This window comes from Symphalangus syndactylus, chromosome 7, assembly GCF_028878055.3.
Source record: "Symphalangus syndactylus isolate Jambi chromosome 7, NHGRI_mSymSyn1-v2.1_pri, whole genome shotgun sequence".
In the NCBI taxonomy this organism is placed as follows: Eukaryota; Metazoa; Chordata; class Mammalia; order Primates; family Hylobatidae; genus Symphalangus; species Symphalangus syndactylus.
Genome location: NC_072429.2, coordinates 91,486,106 through 91,511,555, shown reverse-complemented (window position 1 = coordinate 91,511,555; position 25,450 = coordinate 91,486,106). Strand labels below are relative to the sequence as shown.

At 35.6% G+C, this 25,450-nt stretch overlaps 1 protein-coding gene across 11 annotated transcripts in view; it reads left to right on the top strand.

Annotated features, from left to right (window-relative positions):
• The first annotated feature begins 5,284 nt into the window (after nt 1-5,284).
• TRIQK (triple QxxK/R motif containing) overlaps nt 5,285-25,450 on the top strand; it is an 88,489-nt gene continuing 68,323 nt past the window's right edge. For 2 of the 11 annotated variants that reach the window (XM_055286743.2, XM_063643432.1), the window contains exons 1-2: nt 5,285-5,430; nt 18,295-18,453. Coding sequence is in view for 4 of the 11 variants with exons in the window: in XM_055286740.2 (XP_055142715.1) it covers nt 10,862-10,891 (30 nt within the window). In the remaining 7 variants the exon portion in view is untranslated. Of the gene's footprint in view, nt 5,626-10,620; nt 10,650-10,846; nt 10,892-18,294; nt 18,454-21,391; nt 21,452-25,450 lie in introns of those variants that run through there. The other 9 variants (XM_055286740.2, XM_055286739.2, XM_055286744.2 and 6 more) reach the window with 8 other exon arrangements.

The window sequence follows — 25,450 nt, the reverse complement described above, 5'->3', positions numbered from 1 at the left end:
TCACAAATAACACCACACATCTACAACCATCTGAACTTTGACAAACCTGACAAAAACAAGCAGTGGGGAAAGGATTCCCTATTTAATAAGTGGTGTTGGGAAAACTGGCTAGTGATATGCAGAAAACTGAAACTGGACCCCTTCCTTACACCTTATACAAATATTAACTCAAGATGAACGAGAGACTTAAACTTAAGACCGAAAACCATAAAATCCCTAGAAGAAAACCTAGGCAATATCATTCGGGACATAAGCATGGGCAAAGACTTATAACTAAAATTCCAAAAGCAGTTGTAACAAAAGCCAAAATTGACAAATGGGATCTAATTAAACTAAAGAGCTTCTGTATAGCTAAAGAAATTATCATCAAACAGGCAACCTACAGAATGGGAGAAACCTTTTGCAATCTATCCATCTGACAAAGAGCTAATATCCAGAATCTACAAGGAACTTAAACAAATTTACAAGAAAAAAAACAAACAACTGCATCAAAAAGTGGGTGAAGGATATGAACAGACACTTTTCAAAAGAAGACATTTATGTGGCCAATAAGCATATGAAAAAAAGCTCATTATCACTAGTCATTACAGAAATGCAAATCAAAACCACAATGAGATACCATCTCATGCCAGTTAGAATGGTGATCATTAAAAAGGCAGGAAACAACAGATGCTGGAGAGGTTGTGGAGAAATAGGAACGCTTTTACACTGTTGGTGGGAGTGTCAATTAGTTCAACCATTGTAGAAGACGGTGTGGTGATTCCTCAAGGATCTAGAACCAGAAATGCCATTTGACCCAGCAATCCCATTACTGGGTATATGCCCAAAGGATTATAAATCATGCTACTATAAAGACACATGCCAATGTATGTTTATTGCAGCACTATTCACAATAGCAAAGACTTGGAACCAACCCAAATGCCCATCAATAATAGACTGGATAAAGAAAATGTGGCACATATACACCATAGAATACTATGCAGTCATAAAAAAGGATGAGTTCATGTTCATTGCAGGGACATGGATGAAGCTGGAAACCATCATTCTCAGCAAACTAACACAGGAACAGAAAACCAAACAACACTCACATGTTCTCCCTTATAAGTGGGAGTTGGACAATTAGAACACATGGATACAGGGAGGGGAACATCACACACACAGGGGCCTGTCGTGGGTGGGGGGCTAGGGGAGGGATAGCATTAAGAGAAATACCTGATGTAGATGACGAGCTGATGGGTGCAGCAAACCACCATGGCATGTGTATACCTACGTAACAAATCTGCACGTTCTGCACATGTATCCCAGAACTTAAAGTATAATTAAAAAAGAAAAGAGAGAGAGAAATGGCTGGCAGTTACACATTTGAAATTATATCAATATATTTGCATATGTGACTCCATCTTTCTTCCACTTATGAAATAATTATCTACATAAGTTCTTATATCTGAAGAATATTTTCAGATAATATTTTTCTAGATTTCAGAGATAATCTTGAATTCAAATCTTCAAAAGGCGAAAAAGCATTGAACTATGCATTTTATAATGTAGGTCCATTCTTTCTGAGGTAGGAGGCCGCACTAAACTCTGTAGGTGGTACTTGGAAACCAGACCAATCTGAGGACTAGCTAAAACAGTTTTAGGGCAGAAGCACCTCCCCATAAGACATGCACACCCCTGTGCCATGTGAGTTTACCATTGCCATAGCAACACCCAGAAGTTACTGCCCCTTTCCATGGCAGCGGACCTACAACCTGGAAGTTATCACCCTCATCCTAGAAATTTCTGCATAAACTACCACTTAATTTGCATATAATTAAAAGTGGGTATACATATGAGTGCAGAACTGCCTCTGAGGTGCTACTCCGAGCACACTGCCAAGCAGTACCTCTACTGCCGATGTATACTCTTAGTTAAATAAGAGTTGCTATCATCATCAGCTAGCCCTTGAATTCTTTCTTGGCAAAGCCAAGAACCGGCCCAGCCTAAGCCTCAATTTTGAGCTTGCTTGTCCTGCATCCTTTCCAGGGAGTTCATTCTACATAAGTGCTATGTAACTATAAATTCAAATAATATACAAGTCAGTGAAAATGTTTTTATGTTTTATTACTTTTCTGAGTTTTCAAAAGGAAATTTTTCTATAAGAAAAGCAAACCCATTTTCTGGTTTTTATTAAGTGGTTTAAAATATAGTAATATAAGTTAAAATCAAAACTTTCAAGCATAGACTTTGGGGATCACAGGGCTTTCTTAAATGAACTTACACGAGAAATCATTGCTTAAAGTGTTTTAATCAAAATTCGCCCTAACTGCCTCCCTGATATTGTCCTAGGATGATTGAAAGGAAATAGCAATATGTGTGTTTGATCTATTAAGCAATCCAAGCTACTCAGAGAGTTAGGCTGGATAATTATTTTGTCTTACAATTTAGGGCAAAGGACTGCTGAATAAGATTAAATAATATGCATCATTCACTTTTGATAGAATCATAATTTTGTTAAGATATTTGAGCTTCATGTTTCTAAAACAAATTTTTGCAAATGATTCAAATAGAATTTTGTTTCAAATTTCAAGCAATATGCATATCCCTCTAGGACAAAGGTTTTAGCACATACAATTATTAGATTCTAGTTTATATTTCAACTTGCTAGAAATGTAAGTCAATAATATATGTCTTTATATGATAAAGAAATAAGCATATAACATACATCTGGAGGTTTTAATTTTACATTAAGCTATTTACTTCTTGTTCAGTTTCCCTAAGATATAATTATTTATTGTATTAATTATGTTTTTCTTCATACATTCTTCTAATATACATTTGGGCCTATGGAAGGATTTCAAATTAAACATGTTCCAAGGTTTATAGTAGAACATGAGGTAAAAAATAAATACTTGAAGTTTGAATAGCATGAGACTCTTCTACTCCAAAATTTACAATATACCTCTTCTATCTACATATCATTTGTAAAAGAAATAGCTGGCACTACACACTTGAAATTATGTTCTACTCGGAGGTATTAGTTAGAAATATTTAGGAGTTTAATTATTTCGAAAAACACTTGAAAGACAACTTTACAATAGTTAAATTCATATAGAGTAAGTTGGTTAGTGCCCATTTTATAGATTAGTAAACTATTTGTAGAACAATTAGCTAGGACAAGCTCATCTCATAAAAATATGTTCACAAAAGAAATGCAGTGGTAGAGACTCATTATTTGCTGTTCCATTCTTACTTCGAAACAATACATACAGTTTTAAAATGTATTCCTATGCATATGTAGAACGTATTTTCTACTGGATGTTTAACTAGACACCAAGGTGTAAAGTTCCAGAAATTTGAGTGCATGCTTCAAACATCTGGAGCTGTACATATGGGGAGTATACAGCTGTGTTTATTTCAATTATTACACATTTACATGCATATAATACATTTATTTAAATGTATGATATCTTATGTATGTGAGAATATTCAAACAAACGCATTTGCTGTGCATCTTTAAATATGTAATGAAAATGGACACAAGTACATTCACTGCTTTTATTTAAATCACAGCATTTATTTATATACTTATTAATATATAATCATAACTCTTTCTTTTTAGTCTAAAACCAATTTTTTATTTTTATTTTTTGAGATGGAGTCCCACTCAGTTGCCCAGGCTGGAGTGCAATGATGCAATCTCGGCTCACTGCAACCTCTGCCTCCTGGGCTCAAGCCATTCTCCTGCCTCAGCCTCCTGAGTAGCTGGCATTACAGGTGCCCGCCACTATGCCTGCGTAATTTTTGTATTTTTAGTAGAGACGGGGTTTCACCATGTTGGCCAGGCTGGTCTGGAACTCCTGACCTCAGGCAATTGTCCACCTCGGCCTCCCAAAGTGCTGGGATTACAGGCGTGAACCACCACACCTGGCCAAGCCAAATATTTTTAAAAGATTAAAGAAAATGGGGACTCTGAGTCATACAAATCAAGAAAGTTTTACAGAGAATTATTCACATTTAGCAAGCTTTCAGAAGAATTTGGATATTCCGCAGGTCAAGAGTGTAAAATTATTTGTAATTGGAATGGGTTTCTTTTATTCCAACAATTGCATCACGGTATGATGAACATTTTAATTGAATCTCAAGGCACTTGTCCATAGGTATTTTTTTTTTTCTTTTTTCTTACTACAACCGTATCAGACAAGATAAACCCTTCTGGGTTTTGGTTTAATATGGAAGGAAAAGGAGTTTCACTATTTTAAAGCCACACACATAAGTAATCTGGTTAAGTGGATTAATATAATCTCATTTAACTCTACCTTTATTTCTGGGAGAGGAACTGGAGACCAGAAAATGATTTAGGAGGACAGAAAATAAAATTACATTTTGGATTCAATTCCTGGCCATAATATCCTGTGAGATTTCAGAAAGCCTTCTGGTTAGTCTATTTATACTTGTCTCAGTTTTTTTTTTTTTTTTTTTTGTATGCTACTTTCTTTCTCAAGGGCTTTTGGAAAAAGATATGATGGGGCTGGCCTAGAGGAAGGTGACTTTTATGTGAGCAAGAGAAAAATTAAATTGGAGGTTGCATAATTTTTTCAAGGAATTTTAGATTTAGTTTACCACAATATTAAAAAATGATGGCTGCAGGCACTTAGATTTGTTGAATGCTTGAATAAATCTAGCCTTTCCTAGCCTGTGTTTCATTGTTCATAGGCTGTGGATAATACTCTTAGTGGGTTTTGTAAGGATTACATGAGTATAATTTATAAAGCATTCAATATTCGAGTACTTTTTCAATAACTAACATCTTAATATTTCATTCCCATTTTGTAGATGTGAAAATTGACTACCTGAACATAGGCTCCTAATTGTCGGTCATGTTTTTGCAGTCTTTCCTAAATTTATTAATCTCTGGTTAATATTAACATAAAACGATTTTTTTTTCTTTTTTTGCTATTTCAATGGGAAATGAATTGATTGCTTACACAGACAGTGCACCCTTCGACTTAGGGATGCTCCTTAGGAATGATCCTGCGAATTGGGGAGTGTGTGTGAGTGAGATGGGAGGGTTCAATAATCAAAATAACATATTTTTCCGTTTTATATTTACTAAACAAGTCACAGTCTTTATTTTTAATTTCTACAGTCACCTCATGAGACAGGTAGTAGAACTCCGGAGTGGCATCAAAATGAAGGAAAGGCCTCAGGGCCAGCGCCTTTGCGTCCTGGACCGGCGTAGAGGCGGGAGAAAGGCCGACCAATCCGAGAGCAGGCTGAGGCCTGGTCCCGCCCCTGAGGGCAGAGCCCCGCCTCTTTTCCGCCTCACCCTTTGGGAGTAGGGGTGTGCGGCTGGCTCGTCCCGCCCCTGCCCCTGAGTGACAGGACCGTGGACAGCAACATTTCCCACAGGACACGAAGTTTGTCGGCCCTTGCCTTGGCAGAGCTGAGGTGTGTGTCCGGCGAGTGCGAGGGGATTGGGGAGACCCTGTCTGGGAAGCTCGGGGTCCGGGAATGAAAACTGGCGCACCTCCTTAGCGAGCCCTAAAGCGTTTAGGAGACGATCGTTCCGTCCCTGGGAGCGGCAGGCGAGCTGGGCGGAGGGAGGCTCTGCAAGAGAAACCCGAAGTCCGGGAGACCCAGTAGGTACGGTGATCAATGAAGGACTCGTTCCTGTTGAGCAGGGCGCTGGCTGCGGGGTGGAGGATGGAGGGTGCTGGGTTCGGTGGGCGTGGCCATTGCGGTTGCTAAGGAACTCGCGGTTCCCGCCCTGCCAGCGTGTCTGGCGCCAGCCGCTGGGCCCTGGACACGTTAGTCCCGCCCACCTCCCAAGGTCTTCCACGCGGCTCGGGATTGGCTCCTTTGTGCTGTCCGATAACTCGCGGCCGCTTACTTCTCTGTGCAGCTCTCTGGGTTCTGCAGTTCCCTTTTGGGGCCCCCTTTCCCATGGTACTCCTCTTCACTCTTTCTCCTGCTTCCTCTTATTAATGAACGAGTATTTGCATACCAAAACATTTGCAGAGAAGAGATTCAGACAGGACTAGGTGGCTTTATTGGTGGTGGTGAGGTTGGGAGGCGGGGGTATTTTTCTTGGAGCTTGGTGTATTCCTGAATCCATCAGATGTTGGTGTCCGCGTGGATGACTAGGAAGAGGGGATTGGAGATTAGGTTTCTTCTACTTGGAGTTCTCTGCTGCTTATTTGAGCTTAATAAGCCTCCTAAAGAAGTTGAAGCAATTTATTGCTAGAGGAGCCCCAATGTATAATCTCCCTTTCATTCTCTACTGTGGAGTGGTGTGCTAAACCTGTAGAGCTGTTTTTGCTTCACTGGGCTCATACTTAATGATCAACAAGTATGATATGAGATGGTAACCTCAGATAACCATTTCAAATCTTAGTTTGCTCATATACTCTGTCTCCTAATGATTCAGCACAAGAAACATTCTAGAGAGAAAACACAAAAGAGGTAAAAATCTTTCACTCTCCTCTGCCAGGTTTACAGTGTAAACCCCCAGGAAGGAAGCTTATACTGCTTGTTAACATTGGAAAGAGCATTGGCCTACAAGTCAGGAAACTGGCAGGGTTAAGAAATGTTTGTCCTTGGGCTATAATTGTTTTGTTACCTGTCAATTGGGGACTCTAGGATATGCCCTTCCTTCCTAAAAAAGGAGGAATAATTGATTGTGAAAGTATCATTAATGATCTACACAAATGTAAAGCATTGTTGATTACGCTTTTAATCTTTTTGTCTATATGACCCGAATTTATAAACACATATAAGTATTGCCATTCAGCTTTAAGCATTTTCAAATTTCCCTTGTGATTTTTTTTTTTTAAATCTTAGGGTTATTTAGAAATGGGGAAGAAATTCACTTGTCTATTCATTATTGATTCTGTGTTGGTTCTGGTTAGAACCTGTAATGTCTTGAATGACACTTTTTCCTCTTTAATATCACTAGGTATATATATATACCTGAAAAGATTGGGAAACATTACCTTTTAATGCAAGGATGACTAACTTTTTTGGTGTCATTTGCCACTTTGAGGAACCAGGGAAAGCTATTGACTTGCTCCTCAGAAAAACGCACAATTTTAAGCCTAAATGGACCCTGTTTTTGTTCAACTTCTTTAGGGATAAGGAAATTATTCTCTCCCACTTGCCTCATCCTACAGAGAGACTAAGTAACTTTTACCCAAGGCTACATAGCTGGGAGCAGAGTGGGGCTTTTGCCTTTCTTCCACAGTGCCTCTTACCATAACATATCTTAGTTCAGGGCCTTCAGTCATCTGCAGTTCCCTTTTGGGGCCCCCTTTACCATGGTACTTTTTTTTTTTTGAGCGCTAACAAACGGGAACTACTAATGTTCAGTTATTTGTTGCTATCTTACAAAACCATATAATCCATGTTTTATCCCAAATGCCCTTTGATCATAACCTCTTAAAGCATATTCTGGTATTTAAACAAGTAAAAAGAACATTGTCAAATATTTTGAGAAAAATGTGAAATTGTAATTTTTTTTTTTTTTTTTTTGAGACGGCGTTTCACTCTTGTTGCCCAGGCTGGAGTGCAATGGCACGATCTCAGCTCACCACAACCTCCACCTCCCAGATTCAAGTGATTCTCCTGCCTCAGCCTCCTGAGTAGCTGGGATTACAGGAATGCACCACCACACCCGGCTAATTTTATATTTTTAGTAGAGACGGGGTTTCTTCATGTTGGTCAGGCTGGTCTCGAACTCCCAACCTCAGGTGATCCGCCCGTCTCGGCCTCCCAAAGTGTTGAGATTACAGGCGTGAGCCACCGCGTCTGGCCAAAATTGTACTTTTGAGATGAACATTAAATACATAAACTTTCTCATCTATTCAGGTCCATTTTGGACAAAGAAAAGCTGATTACTTTTAGTACATGCCACTGGAATATCATTACTTGATACTTAGAACTCTTTTTTTTAAAAAAAAAAAAAAACCTAAGTGAATAATCTTTTATAACATTTTAATTTGTGGCTAAAAAGAATGTGGTTGTTTCCACTGTGGCTCTTTTCCTGATTTCTATATTCATATAGAAATCTGTAAATAGAGTTCATTATTTTCTTTGGTCTGATTCCCTATCTAGCTTTATCAATAAAAGTGGACATCAGTAGTAGATATAAAAAGTTGTTATTGGATAAGGAAAAACTTGAAGAGGTAAAGAGCTATTGCTTTTGTAAAATGCATGAATGTATATAGGAGTACCTGTTATTTCGTTAGTACTTGTAATTTTATTTGAACTGTTTGGTACTTGACTCGTTCTTTCTTTACTCAACTCTGTTCGTTTCTGGTAGAGAAACAGGGATAAAGACAAATGGCTTAGAGAGAGCATTACAATGGATTTAGAGATTTTTAGGGGCTCAATAATAGCTCTTTCACTCCTCTCTTGAGTTTGTAAACAGACATATGGTGCCTGCCATATCAACTTCAACTTGCAATAACAAGTGGATTGGGGATAGTGCTTTATCCAAAAATGAGACCAAAAATGAGTACTAGTACTTCCTATCCCCTTTTACTCCTACTCTCTTTCCCAGAACCTAGACTTTAGTTCAGCTGAGAGAAAAATTTCAGACTGCGAACAGATATGCTTACTTACAATTACTGCATTTCATGGTCTAGGGCAGAGAGAGTAATAAAAGACGGAAAATCTCCAGTGCTTACTGGTTTATAATGGGTTAGCTCTACTGGTGGAGTAATGTGAACCAGTCAGATAAGTCTCTTTTTGGTAAGCTGTGAAGAAGTGGGATCTGAGGCCAGGACTGTTAATCTAGTGCTCTGGTTTTCCATTCTGGGTGACACCTCTGGGGTATTTGAAATATGCCAGGGTGTTTTAAAATTATTCTAATTTCTTTAAAGGAAGTACTACTGGCTTTTGGGATCCTGAAGTTCAGAGATGATAAATATTGTGCAATGTAGAGGTCTATCAGCTCAATGAAGAATTTCTTTGTCTTACTCCAATGCCAAAGCATCTTTTGAGAGCCCCTGCTCCAGTGGACGTTCCTCTATGTAGAAACGCGAAACTCAGCCAGCTTTCTCCTTAATCTTTGTGCATATGTGTCTGTGTTTTTGATATCAGTAGATTTGACTCAAAGTGTTAATGTCTTGAACAATATTACTTAGAATTTTGTGGTTTTTTTGGTATTCATCCAGAGTGACTAAAATAATACTAATGGAAAATAGTGATACATATTTGATCATATTTGATATTCTCAAATTTCCTATTAAACAGTTAAGGATCATGTAGGCCTAGAGCTAATTTTTCATACCATTATATATATTTAGACCCTTTTTATATGATAGAAATGTTCAGCATCGTTGCAACAATAGAGTGAGATAGGTATATGTTTCCATGAAAAATAAATGATTCCTACTTAATTCGGAATTTTGAAATGTTAAACAGTAAAAAGGTAAATACTCCATATTCAGCGGTTTAACAGTTTTTTTTCACTCAGAAGGCAAAGACAGTTCCATTAATGAAAGACTCTTGTTTGTCGCATGACTTTTAAGCCACTGAAATGGAGAATGACAACAGCATAAAGTAGCTTAATTCTTCTGTAGTAGTATTATTTAGCGATGTAGTTGCAAAAATAACAGACCAATTATATTGAACAATTTACAATTTTGACAACGACAAAAGAAAGATAGGTTAATCCAAATAACATTTGTTTTACATACTTTGAATGTTAAAATATTCAAATATTGCAGGGTATAGAATAATGAACTATATGGATACCTGTGGCAAAGTCCTAATTGTGGATTACAGTTTATTAACTACAGCAGGTGGAAGGTGCACTCTATTGAAAGTTTTAGACTTAGCTCTGTAGGTAGAAATATCCTTTGTTGGGTATTAATAACTTGCCAGTCAAGTTAATTATCTATGTGGAAAAGGTTGAAGATTTTTCTTTTTTTTGAACAACATGCTTGAGCATTATAATGCTTGCCATCATTCACAGTGACTCAGTATATAGTACTGAATCTCTCTGGGCAGAGGAGGTATATCAGATGTTTTTTTTCAGGATGGGAAGGTACAGTTTTAAAAAGAACCTCCCAGTTTCCGATTCTGCTTTGTCTGCGTTCCTAGGGAGTTCATTTTCTGCCTCCCCTCAACACCGTCCCCTTTATCGATAAACGGAAAACACTGGCTTATGTAGAAATTATCTATACAGTTTTTTCAGTGCTAAAATATTCTGGATAAATTAACATTTGAAAATAAATCAAGTGAAACAAGACATCCTACAAAATCAAGGCAGAGGATATCAGTAGAAGACTCAGAGGCATACCTATGAATCTCTAAAAATAATTTTAAGCTAAGGAAGGAAGAACATTTCAGGGAGTTATTTGCTATACAACACATTCAAGAATACATAGCTTCTATGGATAGGAGAACTTCATGTAAAAATAGCAGACAGTGATGAAGTGACAGAAGATAGTAAGAGAAAACAAAATGATGAGAAACTGAAAATATGAGAGCCATATCAGTTTTCTGTTCCTCTTATAACACGTTACCCCACATCTAGTGACTTAAAGCAGCACAAATTTAGTATCTGACAGTTCTGTGGTTGAGAAGTCTGATATAGGTCACTTTGGGCTGAAATCAAAGTTGGGACAGGGCTGCATTCCTTTCTGGAGGCTCTAGGAGAGACGGTTGGTTTCCTTGTCTTTTGTAATTTCTGGAGGCTGCCCACATTCCTTGGCTTATGGCCCCCTTCTTCCAACGTGAAAGCCAGCAACATTGCAGCAATCTGACTTATTTTGTTGTCACATCTCCTGACCACAACTGGAAGGGTTATCTACTTTTGAAGACACATCCAGATAATTCAGGAAAATCTCTCCATTTTCAGGTTCTTCATTGAATCATGTCTGCAAGGTCCCTTCTGCAATCTAAGGTAACTTATTTGTAGGTTATGGGAATTAGGACTTGGACATTTTTGGATTGGGGGAACATTATTTTGACTATCACAAAAGCATTAAAAAGTCTATATTTGAGGCAGTAACAAATAGAATTGATGTCGTTGTACAAAGTTTAGTCAGTGTAGAGAATAGATTTGAGAGGTTATTTTAGTTAAAAAATTGGAAATCATAAAAAGATGATATATGGAGAATAAAGAATAGAGTCCACTGTGTGGATATTTGGAGTGTCTGAAAAATAGACAAGATAGATAGATAAATGATAGATAGATAGATAGATAGATAGACAAATAGTTGTTCCTAAAGAAGAGAACAGAGCATTTGAAAGAAAAATAACTTTAAAAATAAATAGGAGAAAAAACTTTCCTGAGCTGAAAAAGACCTATGAAGGAAGGAAGGCCTTTTTCATGTAAGGCATGCAACTTAAAGAGACACAAAAATCACAAAATTGTCAAATGATGATGATAAAGAAAATAAATGTTTTCCATATCACGAAAGAAAAGGAAAAAACATGTTATTAGGCTGGCCTCAGACTTCTTTTCTGTAGTATGAAACGCCAGAAAACAACAGAGCAACATGTTTATAGTTAAAAAAAATTCCCAGGCAGTTTGTAATTCTTGTGTGATGGCAACAGAAAACCACTCTTACGTATACAGTCCGTCCCTGATTTACGATGGTTTGACTTATGGTTTTTCAACTTCATGATGGGTTTATTGGTATGTAACTCTATCATAAGTTGAAAAGCATCTGGACTTAAGATGGTTTGATTTACAATATTTCAGTTTTACTATGGGTTTATTGGGGTATTAAATGCATTTTCCATTTAAGATATTTTTGACCCATGGTAAGTTGAGGAGCATCTGTATAAAGGAATCTAAACTACTTCATGTTTCCTTTTGAGGAAAAAGACCGTAAGATACCAGCTTATTATGAGATAATGCAATATCAACACAAAAGCCATCGTGTGTGTGTGTGTGTGTGTGTGTGTGTGTGTGTGTATGCATGTATATAACTGATGGTATACCCCAGGCTTTAAATAATTTTGTTAAATATAGCTAAAAATTGACTGCTAATATAAAACATTGTTTGCATGAGAAGATATATACTGTACAATTAATTCAATAAGAAAGACCTAGATTTAAATAAAATTTTGTGAACTTCTGACTCATGTATGCCAGAGGGGAAACCTGATAATCCAAGAGTATGAATAGATTAAAAAATATCCCCAAACAATTGATTAGCAAACTATGACCAGCAAGCCAGATCTGGCTCACCTTGTGTATCCTATGATCCGTGAGCTTGGAATGGTTTGTACATATTTAAAAGTTTGAAAAACATCAAAAGGATAATGTGGACATGTGGAAATTATGTAAAATTCAAATTTAATTGTTTATAAATAAAGTTTTATTAGAAAACAATCACACTCATTCGTTTACATGTGACATGTGGAAATTATGTAAAATTCAAATTTAATTGTTTATAAATAAAGTTTTATTAGAAAACAATCACACTCATTTGTTTACATATTGTCTGTGGCTGCTTTTACAGTACAATACAATACAGCAGAGTTGTGTAATTGCCACAGAGGTGCACATGAGGCACTTTCATTGCCTTGCTCTGCATCTAGGCACACTAAAATCATAGTCACATTGTTATAATTTGATTTTCCCTCGACATCCAAAGCCTATAATGTTTGTATCTAGAAAGCAGAAGAAGTTTTCCAACTCCTGACCTGAATTGTAAGCCATAGTATACTTTTCTTTTCAGTTCAAGGGACTCAGATTTTTCAATTTTTGCCCTTCAGTGTTTGACTTACCCCAGCATCTCTTTGGTCTTATATGGGTTAAGGTTAATCTCAGGAATCTATTACTATTTGCATTTTATAATCCATGTCTTCTCTTTTCCATCTCTATTCCATAAATGAAACAAAATTCATGTAAATATTTTACAGTTTTATTTCCAAAGATGAAAATCAGGTAATATCTCAATATTATAATAAGAAATAATGGATACTATTATATGCCAAAATTCTAGATGTTTATAGAGATAAGCATGTACAATATTTAATAAGTGAGTTACATATCAATCAGATAACCAAAGATTTGTCCAGCAGGTATAGGTGAATTATACAGAGAAAGTACGTAATTGATTGAAATGGGGTCTTGAAGGGTGCCTATGAATTCAAGTTAGACAAGGCTAGGGCTGAGCAACATTGAAATAAGTATAACAAGATTTGTAAAGCTATTAGCTGCATAAATGTCTTCTTTTGAGAAGTGTCTGTTCATGTCCTCTGCCCACTTTTTGATGGGGTTGTTTGTTTTTTTCTTGTAAATTTGTTTGAGTTCATTGTAGATTCTGGATCAAAAGAAGACATTTATGCAGCCAAAAAACACATGAAGAAATGCTCATCATCACTGGCCATCAGAGAAATGCAAATCAAAACCACAGTGAGATACTATCTCACACCAGTTAGAATGGCCATCATTAAAAAATCAGGAAACAACAGGTGCTGGAGAGGATGTGGAGAAATAGGAACACTTTTACACTGTTGGTGGGACTGTAAACTAGTTCAACCATTGTGGAAGTCAGTGTGGCGATTCCTCAGGGATCTCGAACTAGAAATACCATTTGACCCAGCCGTCCCATTACTGGGTATATACCCAAAGGACTATAAATCATGCTGCTATAAAGACACATGCACACGTATGTTTATTGCGGCACTATTCACAATAGCAAAGAGTTGGAACCAACCCAAATGTCCAACAACGATAGACTGGATTAAGAAAATGTGGCACATATACACCATGGAATACTATACAGCCATAAAAAATGATGAGTTCGTGTCCTTTGTAGGGACATGGATGAAACTGGAAAACATCATTCTCAGTAAACTATCGCAAGGACAAAAAACCAAACACCGCATGTTCTCACTCATAGGTGGGAATTGAACAATGAGAACTCATGGACACAGGAAGGGGAACATCACGCTCCGGGGACTGTTGTGGGGTGGGGGGAGGGGGGAGGGACAGCATTAGGAGATACACCTAATGCTAAATGACGAATTAATGGGTGCAGGAAATCAACATGGCACATGGATACATATGTAACAAACCTGCACATTGTGCACATGTACCCTAAAACCCTAAAGTATAATAAAAAAAAAAAAAAAAAAAAAAAAAAAGGACTATAAATCATGCTGCTATAAAGACACATGCACACGTATGTTTATTGCGGCACTATTCACAATAGCAAAGAGTTGGAACCAACCCAAATGTCCAACAACGATAGACTGGATTAAGAAAATGTGGCACATATACACCATGGAATACTATGCAGCCATAAAAAATGATGAGTTCGTGTCCTTTGTAGGGACATGGATGAAACTGGAAACCATCATTCTCAGTAAACTATCGCAAGGACAAAAAACCAAACACCGCATGTTCTCACTCATAGGTGGGAATTGAACAATGAGAACTCATGGACACAGGAAGGGGAACATCACACTCCGGGGACTGTTGTGGGGTGGGGGGAGGGGGGAGGGACAGCATTAGGAGATACACCTAATGCTAAATGACGAGTTAATGGGTGCAGGAAATCAACATGGCACATGGATACATATGTAACAAACCTGCACATTGTGCACATGTACCCTAAAACCCTAAAGTATAATAAAAAAAAAAAAAAGAAATAAGTATAACAAGATTTGTAAAGCTATTAAGCTGTCAATGGGTTCTTGTGATTGGAAAATCAAAAGAAGTTTAGTGATTGGGGCCTAATCTAGAGAAAAGCGGCTAGAGTCGAGGCAGTATGAACCTGCTGGCAAAGGCTGAGGAGGCTCTTATATGACATGCAAAACTATTTGCATCTTGTAGGCAATGAGGATCCATTTCAGGTTTTCAAATGGAGAGCAACATGATCAAATTGGTATTTTGAAATGGTTCTGAAGCTTTTCAAATACTGTACCACACTTTCTAAAATTCTTTAATTCTATGATTGTACTTTCATGGAATAAAAGTTGTATTGAGGTATACATAGGTTTTCCTTTAAGGGGGAATATATAAACCATCCCCTAGTTACCGTAGGAACTTACGTGGTAGGTAAACTTACGTGAGCAGGCTGTTAAATAAATGTAAATCATTAAACATTTTTAGAATATTAAGAAGTTACTTATAAAGTAAAAACGTAATCTGTTCTGGCTTCTCCTGAGTAGATAGAACTGCTTTAAGACAAAACATAACGTATATGCTTGCATACTGCACCACTTTTATATATGGCTTATAAAAACTTTATGAAAGTTTGAGATGATCGAAGTTTAGTTATAGAACACTTGAATATATTTAGATTTTCTTTGCTTAGATATTTAAAAACAATGTTTAAATTAATGCTTTGCATTTCTTCTAATAAAATTAATACGTTTGTTTGGAATGCCTTTGTAAAATTTAACTGAAAACATCCCCTTTGAACCTTGATCTAGATATGTAATGAAAATAGTTACTCAGATGATATTGTGTCATATTTATGTAGACCTTTATATTTGACACATTTCCATAAAAATACTTCATTTCATTCTTACTTCATATATATATATGTTTATATATGTGTATCTGTATGTGTATGTATACATAAATATACACATATTTTATGTACATACATTAATTTTATGTATACATACATGCATATGTATACTTATATACATACATATATGTATATATGCTTATGTATACATGTATGTATATGTAAAAAGGCTCTTACTCCATTTTACAGAGGTAGAGTCTGTAGTTCTGGTGAATGGTCTGAACATACTCTAATACATAGAGGAAAGAGAGTAAGCTCCATAATCAGATAGATTTGAGTTCTAATCTGCTCCTTTCCCTGTCAACTTTGCATGCTTGGGCAAGTCAGTTAATCATTAGGAAACTCAATTTCCTCAGTTGGGAAATTGTACCTGTCATACAGAAATGTTATGAAAATTTGTGATATGTGATGTGCTTACCGCAGTGTTTGCCATGGTAGTTGCTAGTCAACAAATGCTTAGCTGCTATTATTACTAATATTAACAATCATCATTAATAAGGCTCCCAACACCCATCACTTGCATTTTCAAGCTCCAGAAGTTCTTCAAAATTAAACTTTGTTAAGTTTTTTACAAACTTAATTGAGACGAAAAACAGACTTGAAATGACATGGGACTATTTAGGTAATTAATTGGCATAATATTTTTCTATGAAGTATTAATGTGCTTCCTCCACATCCTTTCAGGAGTGTTATGTAATTATGGTAGATGGGATTTGTTACATTTTTATAATATAAAATCATTCAAGACCTATCTAGCCCAAACATTTTAGATAAGGACTGTAGAGTTGCATTTTTATGACACTTGTATTTTAATAACAGCTTTATTGAGCTATATTTCACAATCATAAAGTTTATCATTTTAAAGTGTATAATTCAGGAGTTTTTAGAATATTCCCAATATTGTGCGACTATCTAATTTCAGAATATTTTCATTATCTCAAATAGAAATTCTGTACCCATTATGTCAGTTCCCATCCCTTCTGCCTTTGCTTCCTTAAGGAACCACTAATCTATTTTCTTTCTCTATTGACCTTCCCATTCTGGACATTTCATATAAAGAGAACAATAGAAGTTATGTATAAGTGGACTTTTGTGACTGACTTCTTTCACTTAGATACATGTTTACAAGGTTCATCCATGTTGCAGCATTATCAATATTTCATTCTTTTTAATATTCCACCATATAGATATATACCACATTTATATACCTGTTCATCATGAGTTGTTTCTACTTTTTGGCTATTAGAATAATGCTGCTATGAACATTTGTATATAAGTTTTTGTGTGGACATGTTTTCATTTTTCTTGGATATATATCTAAGAGTAAAATTGCTGGTCACGTGGTAAGTCTGTGTTTGGATTTTTGAGGAGATGCCAAACTTTTCAAAGTGTGGCTGTATCATTTTACATTTCTACCAGCAATGTATGAAGGTTCCAATTTCTCCACATTCCTCATCTCCACTTGCATTTTTTTAAAATAACCATTCTACTAGGGGTAAAGTGGTATCTCATTGTGGTTTTTATTTGGATTTTCCTAATGACTAATGACGTTGAGCATCTTTTCATGTGCTTTTTGGCAATTTGTATGTTTTCTCTGGAAAATTGTTCAAATACTTTGCCCACTTAAAATTGTATTATTTGATCTTTTATGTTGAGTTGTGAGAGTTCTCTATATATTCTGGATATAAGACTTTTATTATATATATGGTGTGCAAGTATTTTATTCTATTCTGTGGACTGTCTTTGCACTTTTTTAGTCGTGTTCTTTAAAGCATAAAATTTTTATTTTCATGGAGTTCAATTTGTCTGTTTTTTATTTTGTTGCTTGTGCTTTTGGTGTTGTACCTAAGAGACTATTTTCAAACTCAAAGTAATAAAGTTTTATTCCTATGTTTTCCTTTAAATGTTTTATAGTTTTAGTCTTTGCATTCAGTTCTGTGATTCATCTTGAATTAAATTTTGTGTTTGGTGTGGGGAAGGGTTCAACTTTATTATTTTGTAGCACCTTTGTTAAAAAGGATTATTCTTTCATATTATTACTCTTGACTTGTACTGTTAACACTATTTAAAAGTAACCCCAAAATTGCTATTTTTAATTATCTCGTTAGAATTACTAAAGCTTGTGTTTCCAAATAGTTGGGGTTAACTTTTGAGTTGGTATTATTATTAGACCCCAGTTTGGAAATATTTAAATTTTATACTCTTATCCATATGAGAGCACTTGCAGTGTAAAACTTGACATAAGTTCATTGCCTGGCATTTAATAGGTATTCGGTAAATATTCACTGAACAAAAATGAATAAATCATGCATTACCTACTTATTATTCCATGTTGCTTTTAAAATGTGCATTTAGAAAGTAACATATACTTAAACATTTATAACTGAATAAATATAATTGTTTTTAAAGTCAACCTTGTGCAAATTAAAATAACAGAAAATAATTTTATATCAGTCTCTTTACATTTATGCTTGACTTTAGAAAGCAGTGGAAGCATCTCCTGCTAATTTTCAGATAATTGTTTAAGACACACTGGGTCACATAAATTTAAGTAGATTTTTCTGTTACAGGACTTCTCAGAGCCTTCATAATAATATGAAAATGTGCCTTGTTAAAATGGGGCATAATATGCAACATTTTCCAATTATATTTGGCATAGAAACGTATTCGGATTGAATAAATAACAGAGTTAGCAAACCAAGAAACACCTTTTGGAAGTGATTTCCCTGTGATTTAAATTTGTGGACAATTAGGGAACTGGAGATCATCCATTTACTATTTCTATATACTTTGTTTTGAATTTCAGTAAGAAAAATCACCAAGAATATTATTTTTGGTATTTGGAATTGAATTTGCCAGGAATGCTAGCACTGCTACCTAACTAAAGACCTTGGCTTTGGAAACATCTTACCCCTTGGCAGCTCTCCAGAGTTTAGACTTGGCAGCATCAAAGACACAACACAAGGTGTGTTTATTTGATTTAACATTTTGCAAAAGGTGTTTTGATTTGTGGTTTGTTTTCTTTCACTTTGTACTTATTGCTCTGGGTTGTTTTCTTCTGGCAATGAACCTGGGTTCCAAGCATAGGTTTTTCTTATGGAAGGCAGTATTACAATAAGGAAATGTTTTTACTTGTATTTATTTTGTGATATTTCAGCAAATCCAAATAAATGAAGTAACATTTATAAAGCTATACATTTATAACTGACTTATTTGTTAAATGTTTAGTATTATCAATTGTCTATTAAAGATTTGTTGCTACATTAAATGCTTGGTCTGTCTTGATGTTCAGTACATTATTATACTTTGGTATATTGCAATATTTTGATAATTATTTATTGGTTTTAGTCACTGTTCCTGCATATTAAGTAATAAACATATTAATATCATCATAAAATATCATTTACTCAGCAATATTTCTTAGTAAATTGATACATCCATTTTTCTCATGTATTGTGGAGAGAGGAAATATGACATAAAATGGAAGAATATGGGCCTCTGTTTAGCTCTGACCTCATCGCTTACTGTTCTTTCCCACTCCTCACTCTACTCAAAGCCTTTAAATAGCTCTCCATTTTACTCAACATCAAATCTAAATAAAGCTTTTAAACTGGCTTAAATGTCTCTACAGTACTTGAACCTTTGTTATTTCTCTAATTTCATCTTTAACTCTGCTCATCGTCATTCTCTTGCCCTGGGCATACTGACTCCCTTTTTGTTCTCTGAACATGCCAGGCATTTTCTCATCTCAGAATTTTTGCACTTGCTATTCTTTCTACTGAATTGCTCTTCATCCATATATAGCAATTCTGTGACCAATTTCCTTACTTTTCTTTTGGTCATTATTAAAAGTTCACCGTCTAAATGGAGGCTTACCTGATGACCATCCAAAGCTTTATATTCTTTCTTTCCTCTATAATTTTTATCACTATCTATTAAACTATATATTTATACTTATTTGTCTTGCTTATTATCATTATCCTTCATAAGAATATAAGGCATATGAAGTCAGGAATTTTGGTTTGCTCTGTTTTCACTCATCTCTAGTAAGCGGAGTGGCCCCTGGCCCTTGATGAGTGAATGTATGAATGATCAATGAATCCAGTAAATGTGTTTTAACTACTTACTATGAGCTAGGCAGTGACAGTTCCTACCTTCAGGAGTATAGTTTAACAAAGGAAATAGATAATTCCAGCAGCCATTTTACTATAGTATTGTGTTATAATAAGACTATGAATAGAATGCTGTCATCACTTGGAGAAGCAGCATTTAAATCAGACTATGTTGTACTTATGAAAGGCTTCTGGGGAAAAGTAACCCTTTGTATCAGTCAGAGGAGCTCAGGTTGTGCTGTAGAAACAAGCAAGCCCAAATTTCAATGTCTTAACACAACACACAGACTACATATCCAAAATGAGTTGGTAGCACGGTTCTGGATCCAAGATATAGAAGGTTTTATCCGAATATACTTCCATGATCACTGCAGCAGTGGGAAGGGAGTGTGGCTCGTTATGCAATGGCATTTAGAGTTTCATTAGTCAAAGCAAATTGCTAAATTTTGAATGGGGAACTATGAAGTGCAGTACTGCCTTCTATCCAGAGGGAAAGGGGAATTGTAAGATTAATGAGTTGATTAATGACTGTCATACCTTTGTACTGATTTAAAGGAGTATAAGATATCCAGGTAAAAGATATTTAAAAGCATTTTCAGATGATACACCTAGGTATAGTTTTTTTGACATTTATCCTTTTTGGTGTTCTTTGAGTTTCTTGGATTTATGGTCTGGTGTCTGACATTTATTCTCAGTCATTATTGTTTCAAATATTTCTTCTGTTCTTATCTCTTTTTCTTCATCTTCTGATATTCCCATTATGCATATACCTTTTAGAGTTGTACCACAATCTTTGGGTATTCTGTTCTCTCTCTCTCTCTTTCTCTCTCTCTCTGTGTGTGTGTGTGTGTGTGTGTGTGTGTGTATGTGTTTTATCTTTGTTTTCTGGTTTTGGAGGTTTCTATTGATTTACCTGAAGCTTAGAGATCTTTCCTCAGCTAGTGTTCAATCTATGAATAAGCTCATCAAAGGCGCTCTTCATTTCTGCTATTGTGTTTTTGATCACCAGCATTTCTTTTGGTTCCTTCTTAAGATTTCCATCTCTTTGCTTACATTCTCCATCTGTTATTGCATAGTGTCCTTTATCCATTAGAGCACTTGGCATATTAATCATATTTATTTTAAGTTCCCAGTTTGATAATTTCAACATCCCTGCCATATCTGGTTCTGATGCTTGCGTATCTCCTCAAATTGTGTTTTTTTTTTCCCTTTCAGTATGCCTTGTAATTTTTTCTTGATAGTCAGATATGATGTACTGGGTAAAAGGAACTGCTGTAAATAGGCCTCTAGTAACATGGTGGTAAAGTATGGAGCTATGTGGTGCACTCTGTAGTCCTATTATTAGGTCTTAGTCATTTAGTGAGCATTGGCTTTTGGACTGTGAACTTCACAAGCGTTTCTCAGTTTCTTTTTCCCCCCACTTTAGTAAAGACAGGATGCCTGGAGTTGAGTATTTCTCTTCCTCCACATGGAAAGCTAGAGTGGGCTACAGTTGGGGGCTTTCCTTTCCCCAGATCAGTTAGGCTCTGACAGTACCCAGCAAGTTAGCCTTTGATTAACTAGTTTCTCCTGAGGACAGATCTTGTTAAGAATGACAGAGTGCTGTAGTGTATTTCAAAATGGTTCCTTTTCCCCTCCCACTGAGATTTTTCTCAGGTATTTACTGTGAGAAGCTAGTCGAGCTCCTGGGGGTAAAACTCACGGAGTGTGAGAGTCCTTCTCTGTCTTGGTTCCCCTAGAGTTTTTCATTCAGACTTTTTCATCCTGAGCCTCTAGCAATTTGTCAATTACAGTTCAGGTTTTTCTACCACAGCACCGGTTCCTGTGACTCCTCTCACGGGTTTCTGTCCGGTAAGCTGTGACTCTGCATTTGCCTATTTCTCCAACCTTGAGAGTCAGAATTGTGCTCTGTGTCCTCATTTTTCTTAAGAATCCAAAAAGAGTGCTGATTTTTCAGTCTGTTTAACTTTTTACTTGGGAAAGGGACAGAGTGGTGACTTCTAAGCTCCTTACATACAGAAATGGAAACTGGAAGCCTATGATAGATTTTTTAGATGATAGATTTTTTTAGTAAGACATTTTCAGTTGGCCCTCCATATCAAGGGGTTTTGCATCCATGAATTCAGGCAATTGTAGATCAAAAATACTCAGGATTAAAAAAAACAATAAAAATATCCATACAACAGTAAAAAACAACAGAAAAATACAATAAAACAATTGTTTACATAGCTTTTACATTGTATTAAATGTTATACATAATCTAAAGATGATTTAAAGAATACAGGGGAATGTACAACATAGGTTAATGCAAATGCTACACCGTTTTATGTAAGGGATTCCAGCACCTGTGGATTTTGGTTTCCACAGGAGTCCTGGAACCAATCCCTGATGGCTGTGGAGGGAGACCTGTATAATGTTATACTAAAGTTTAATATTCAAAAAGAAAATAGAAAAGTAGACTATTTATGGAAATTTTCTTAAAGGTTTTGGAAGATATTCGTTGGAATGTACTATAAGGGCTTTTCTAAAATTGTATTTCTTGTTTGCTATTATGTGTTGGACCTAGGGTTACTTTAAATATTTGAGATGCTAAACTTATCATTGGAAATTAAAGGTTTGAGGCTTTTATGGCAGAGCCAGTTTTATCTAAAGTCAAGCTATTGCTCTAGTAAGAGGAACAGTATTAACCTGCACAATGCATGTAGTGGATATATAAAAGGAATTGTGACTTACAGACTTAGTAGAAAAAACATCAAGAAGTTTACAACTCCTGAAGAGAATACAGAATAAAGAATTGTGGAAGTGTTTACCTGAGAAATTTTTTCTTAGACTGAAGGATAATTTGCAAATTCCTACAACGAATAGAGATTAAGTTGCCAGCTTTAAAAATGGGGACCAGTGTGTAAGCCTTTTGTATGTACAGACGTACATGCACTAAGTATGTAAATACATACATATTGTGAGACTAGGTTCTCACAGTAAATATCTGACAAAAATCCCTGGGGGAGGGGAAAAGGAACCATTTTGAAATACACCACAGCACTCTGTTCTTAAAATGGTCTATCCTCAGGAGAAACTAGTGTATACAAAAATTTACTTTCTAAATGTAACTGTTACTCTACTAATCCAGAGTTTCAAACATGTATGAACAATAAGATAGCATACATAATTTGGCATTTTAAAAGTTATTCAAAGATACTTTTGTTGAAGCCACTTAGCTGATGATAGAAGATATTTAAAAGATCAAATTATACCAGAAATTGTACATTGTAGATGTAATTAAGTTGTTATAGGCTTAGTGTATGCCGAGAGCATTCTTATATCCTAAGAATCTTAAATAAATGGAGCTCAAAAATGAATGTGAGATCAAGTTTGTATTTTTTTCTTTTTTCCTTCCTTCCTTCCTTCCTCTTTTCTTTCTTTCTTTCCTTCTCTTTCTTTCTTTCCTTCCCTTTCCTTCTTTTCTTCCTTTCCTTTCCTCTCCTCTCCTCTCTTTTACTTCTTTCCTTCCTTCTTTCTTTCTTTTTCTTCCTTGACTGCATACTGCCTCAATAGTAATCGATTACATCAGCATGATGTAATGATGATGATAACATTTATTGAGCACTTACTATGTGAGAAGCACTTAATATAAATTAACTATTTAATTTAACCATTATAACATAGCCATATGAGATAGGTATTCTTACTGTACCTATTTTGAAAATGGAAAATAAGCCTATCTTAGTTAATCACCAAAAAGGATCAAAATCAGAAAGGAAACAAGTATGGAAGAGTTAACCTACCCTTTATCAGGCTCAGATTCTCATAAAATATAGCATTAAAAGAAGAAACTTAGACAAATTAAATTTAACAAGTTTAATTGAGCAAAGAATAATTCTCTAATCAGGAAGCCTCCCAGGCCAGAATAGGCTGAGAGAGAGATTAGCATAACCACGTGGTGGAAGATTTATGGACAGAAAAAGGAAAGTTATGTACCGAAAACAGAAATTAGGTACAGAAACAGCCGGATTGGTTACAGCTTGGTGTTTGCCTCATTTGAGCCTGGTTTGAACAGTTGGCCACCTTTGGCCAAACCTCAGTGATTGGCACAAAAGACGGTTGCAGTCTGTTTACACAAGGAAAGGTTACAGTTTACTGTGCACAGAGAGACTTGGTTACAGTTTACTGTGCACAGAGAAACCATTAGGTCAAATTTAGAATATATAAGGAGGTAGCATTGGGCTAAACTTAACAATTGTTTATATTTGAAAACTCAAAGCATTTTCAATTAAGTTTACAATAATTAAACATCAAATATGTATGTTTCAAATTAACATAATTGTCTTTTGGAGAATATTTACTCAAAAATGTCTATTGAGCATACACTATGTGCAGACATTGTCCTTATTGTTTAAGATTCTTCAGTGTACAAAACAAAGATCCCTGCATTCTTGTTCACGGAAGTGAGGAAATAAACAGTGGACTAAATTTAATATGAAAAAAACTTTTAAACATTTTAAACTAGCTGATAGGTATAAGGTAAAACAACTTTTCTGTTGCAATGATATGATATTGATAATCATATTGTTGCAATGAAATGATAATCTCATTGTTTATTTCATTTCATAATATCTACATTAATCATGAAAAGGAAGAAATACTGATTGCTGTAAAATGATCATTTGTTTTAAATACTTAGAGATTAAATGTTGTTGACCATTACTGTGGCGAAATTTCTCTCTCTCCTTCCTCTTTACTGAAGATGCAGCATTCCAAGTAAGCAATTAAATGTCATTTGCCATTTGTAGAGCAACTTTGTTTTCTATGATTACAGACCTAGGTGGTCCATTGCTAAAACAGAATAAAAGTGAATTAAAAAATAAAAAATGGTCCTAGGATGTATTTTTCCTATGAAGGACAAATTTAAGCATAATCTTTGTGCTTTTACTACAAATGCATGATTAAAAATTCAGTTTTGTTCTTTTTGTTTACAGTATATGGATGTGTTTTTATGTGTATGAGAAAAAGAATAAGGGAGAGAATGAATATGAAAAGGAGAATTAATTATGTCAGGGCTCCCTATGTGCATTTGTTTCAGTAGCCTTTCAGAATCCTATCATTGTAATTCAGGGAACTGACTAAACACATATATTTTTAAAATAGAAGACACCATTTTTTTCCTGTCTTATTTTTCTTCTACCATCCCTCAAGTCATCTCAGTGTTACTATACTTAATATTCCTTTACGTTAGATGTAACCAGTACAACCCTCTGGACTGCTCTATTTGGTAAACCGTTTTGTATTAATTCTTTCTTGTGAATATTTTAAAGAATTAAGTAATGAATGTAGTTTATGGGCTTCATTATTGAAATAGTAATTATGTGGTACAGTGAAAAAATTAAATGTTCAATCACAAGGCCATTAAAGAATGAAAAATAGTGAAGGGGCAAAAGAAAAAAGAAGGCTTTTTTTTTTTTTATCTGAGGCGGAGTTTCACTCATCTTGCCCAGGCTAGAATGCAATGGTGCAATCTCGGCTCACTGCAACCTCCGCCTCCTGCGTTCAAGTGATTTTCCTGCCTCAGCCTCCTGAGTAGCTGGGATTATAGGCGTCCACCACCATGCCTAGCTAATTTTTTGTATTTTTAGTAGAGACAGGGTTTCATCATATTGGCCAGGTTGGTCTCGAACTCCTGACCTCAGGTTATCCACTCACCTCAGCCTCCCAAACTGCTGGGATTACAGGCGTGAGCCACCATACCTGGCCATGAAACAAGGCATTAAGATAAAGTCCAAACTTAAGTGTGTGTATATATATATATATATAAACACTGTTGAGAGAGGCATAGGAAGGATTTTTGCAGAGGAT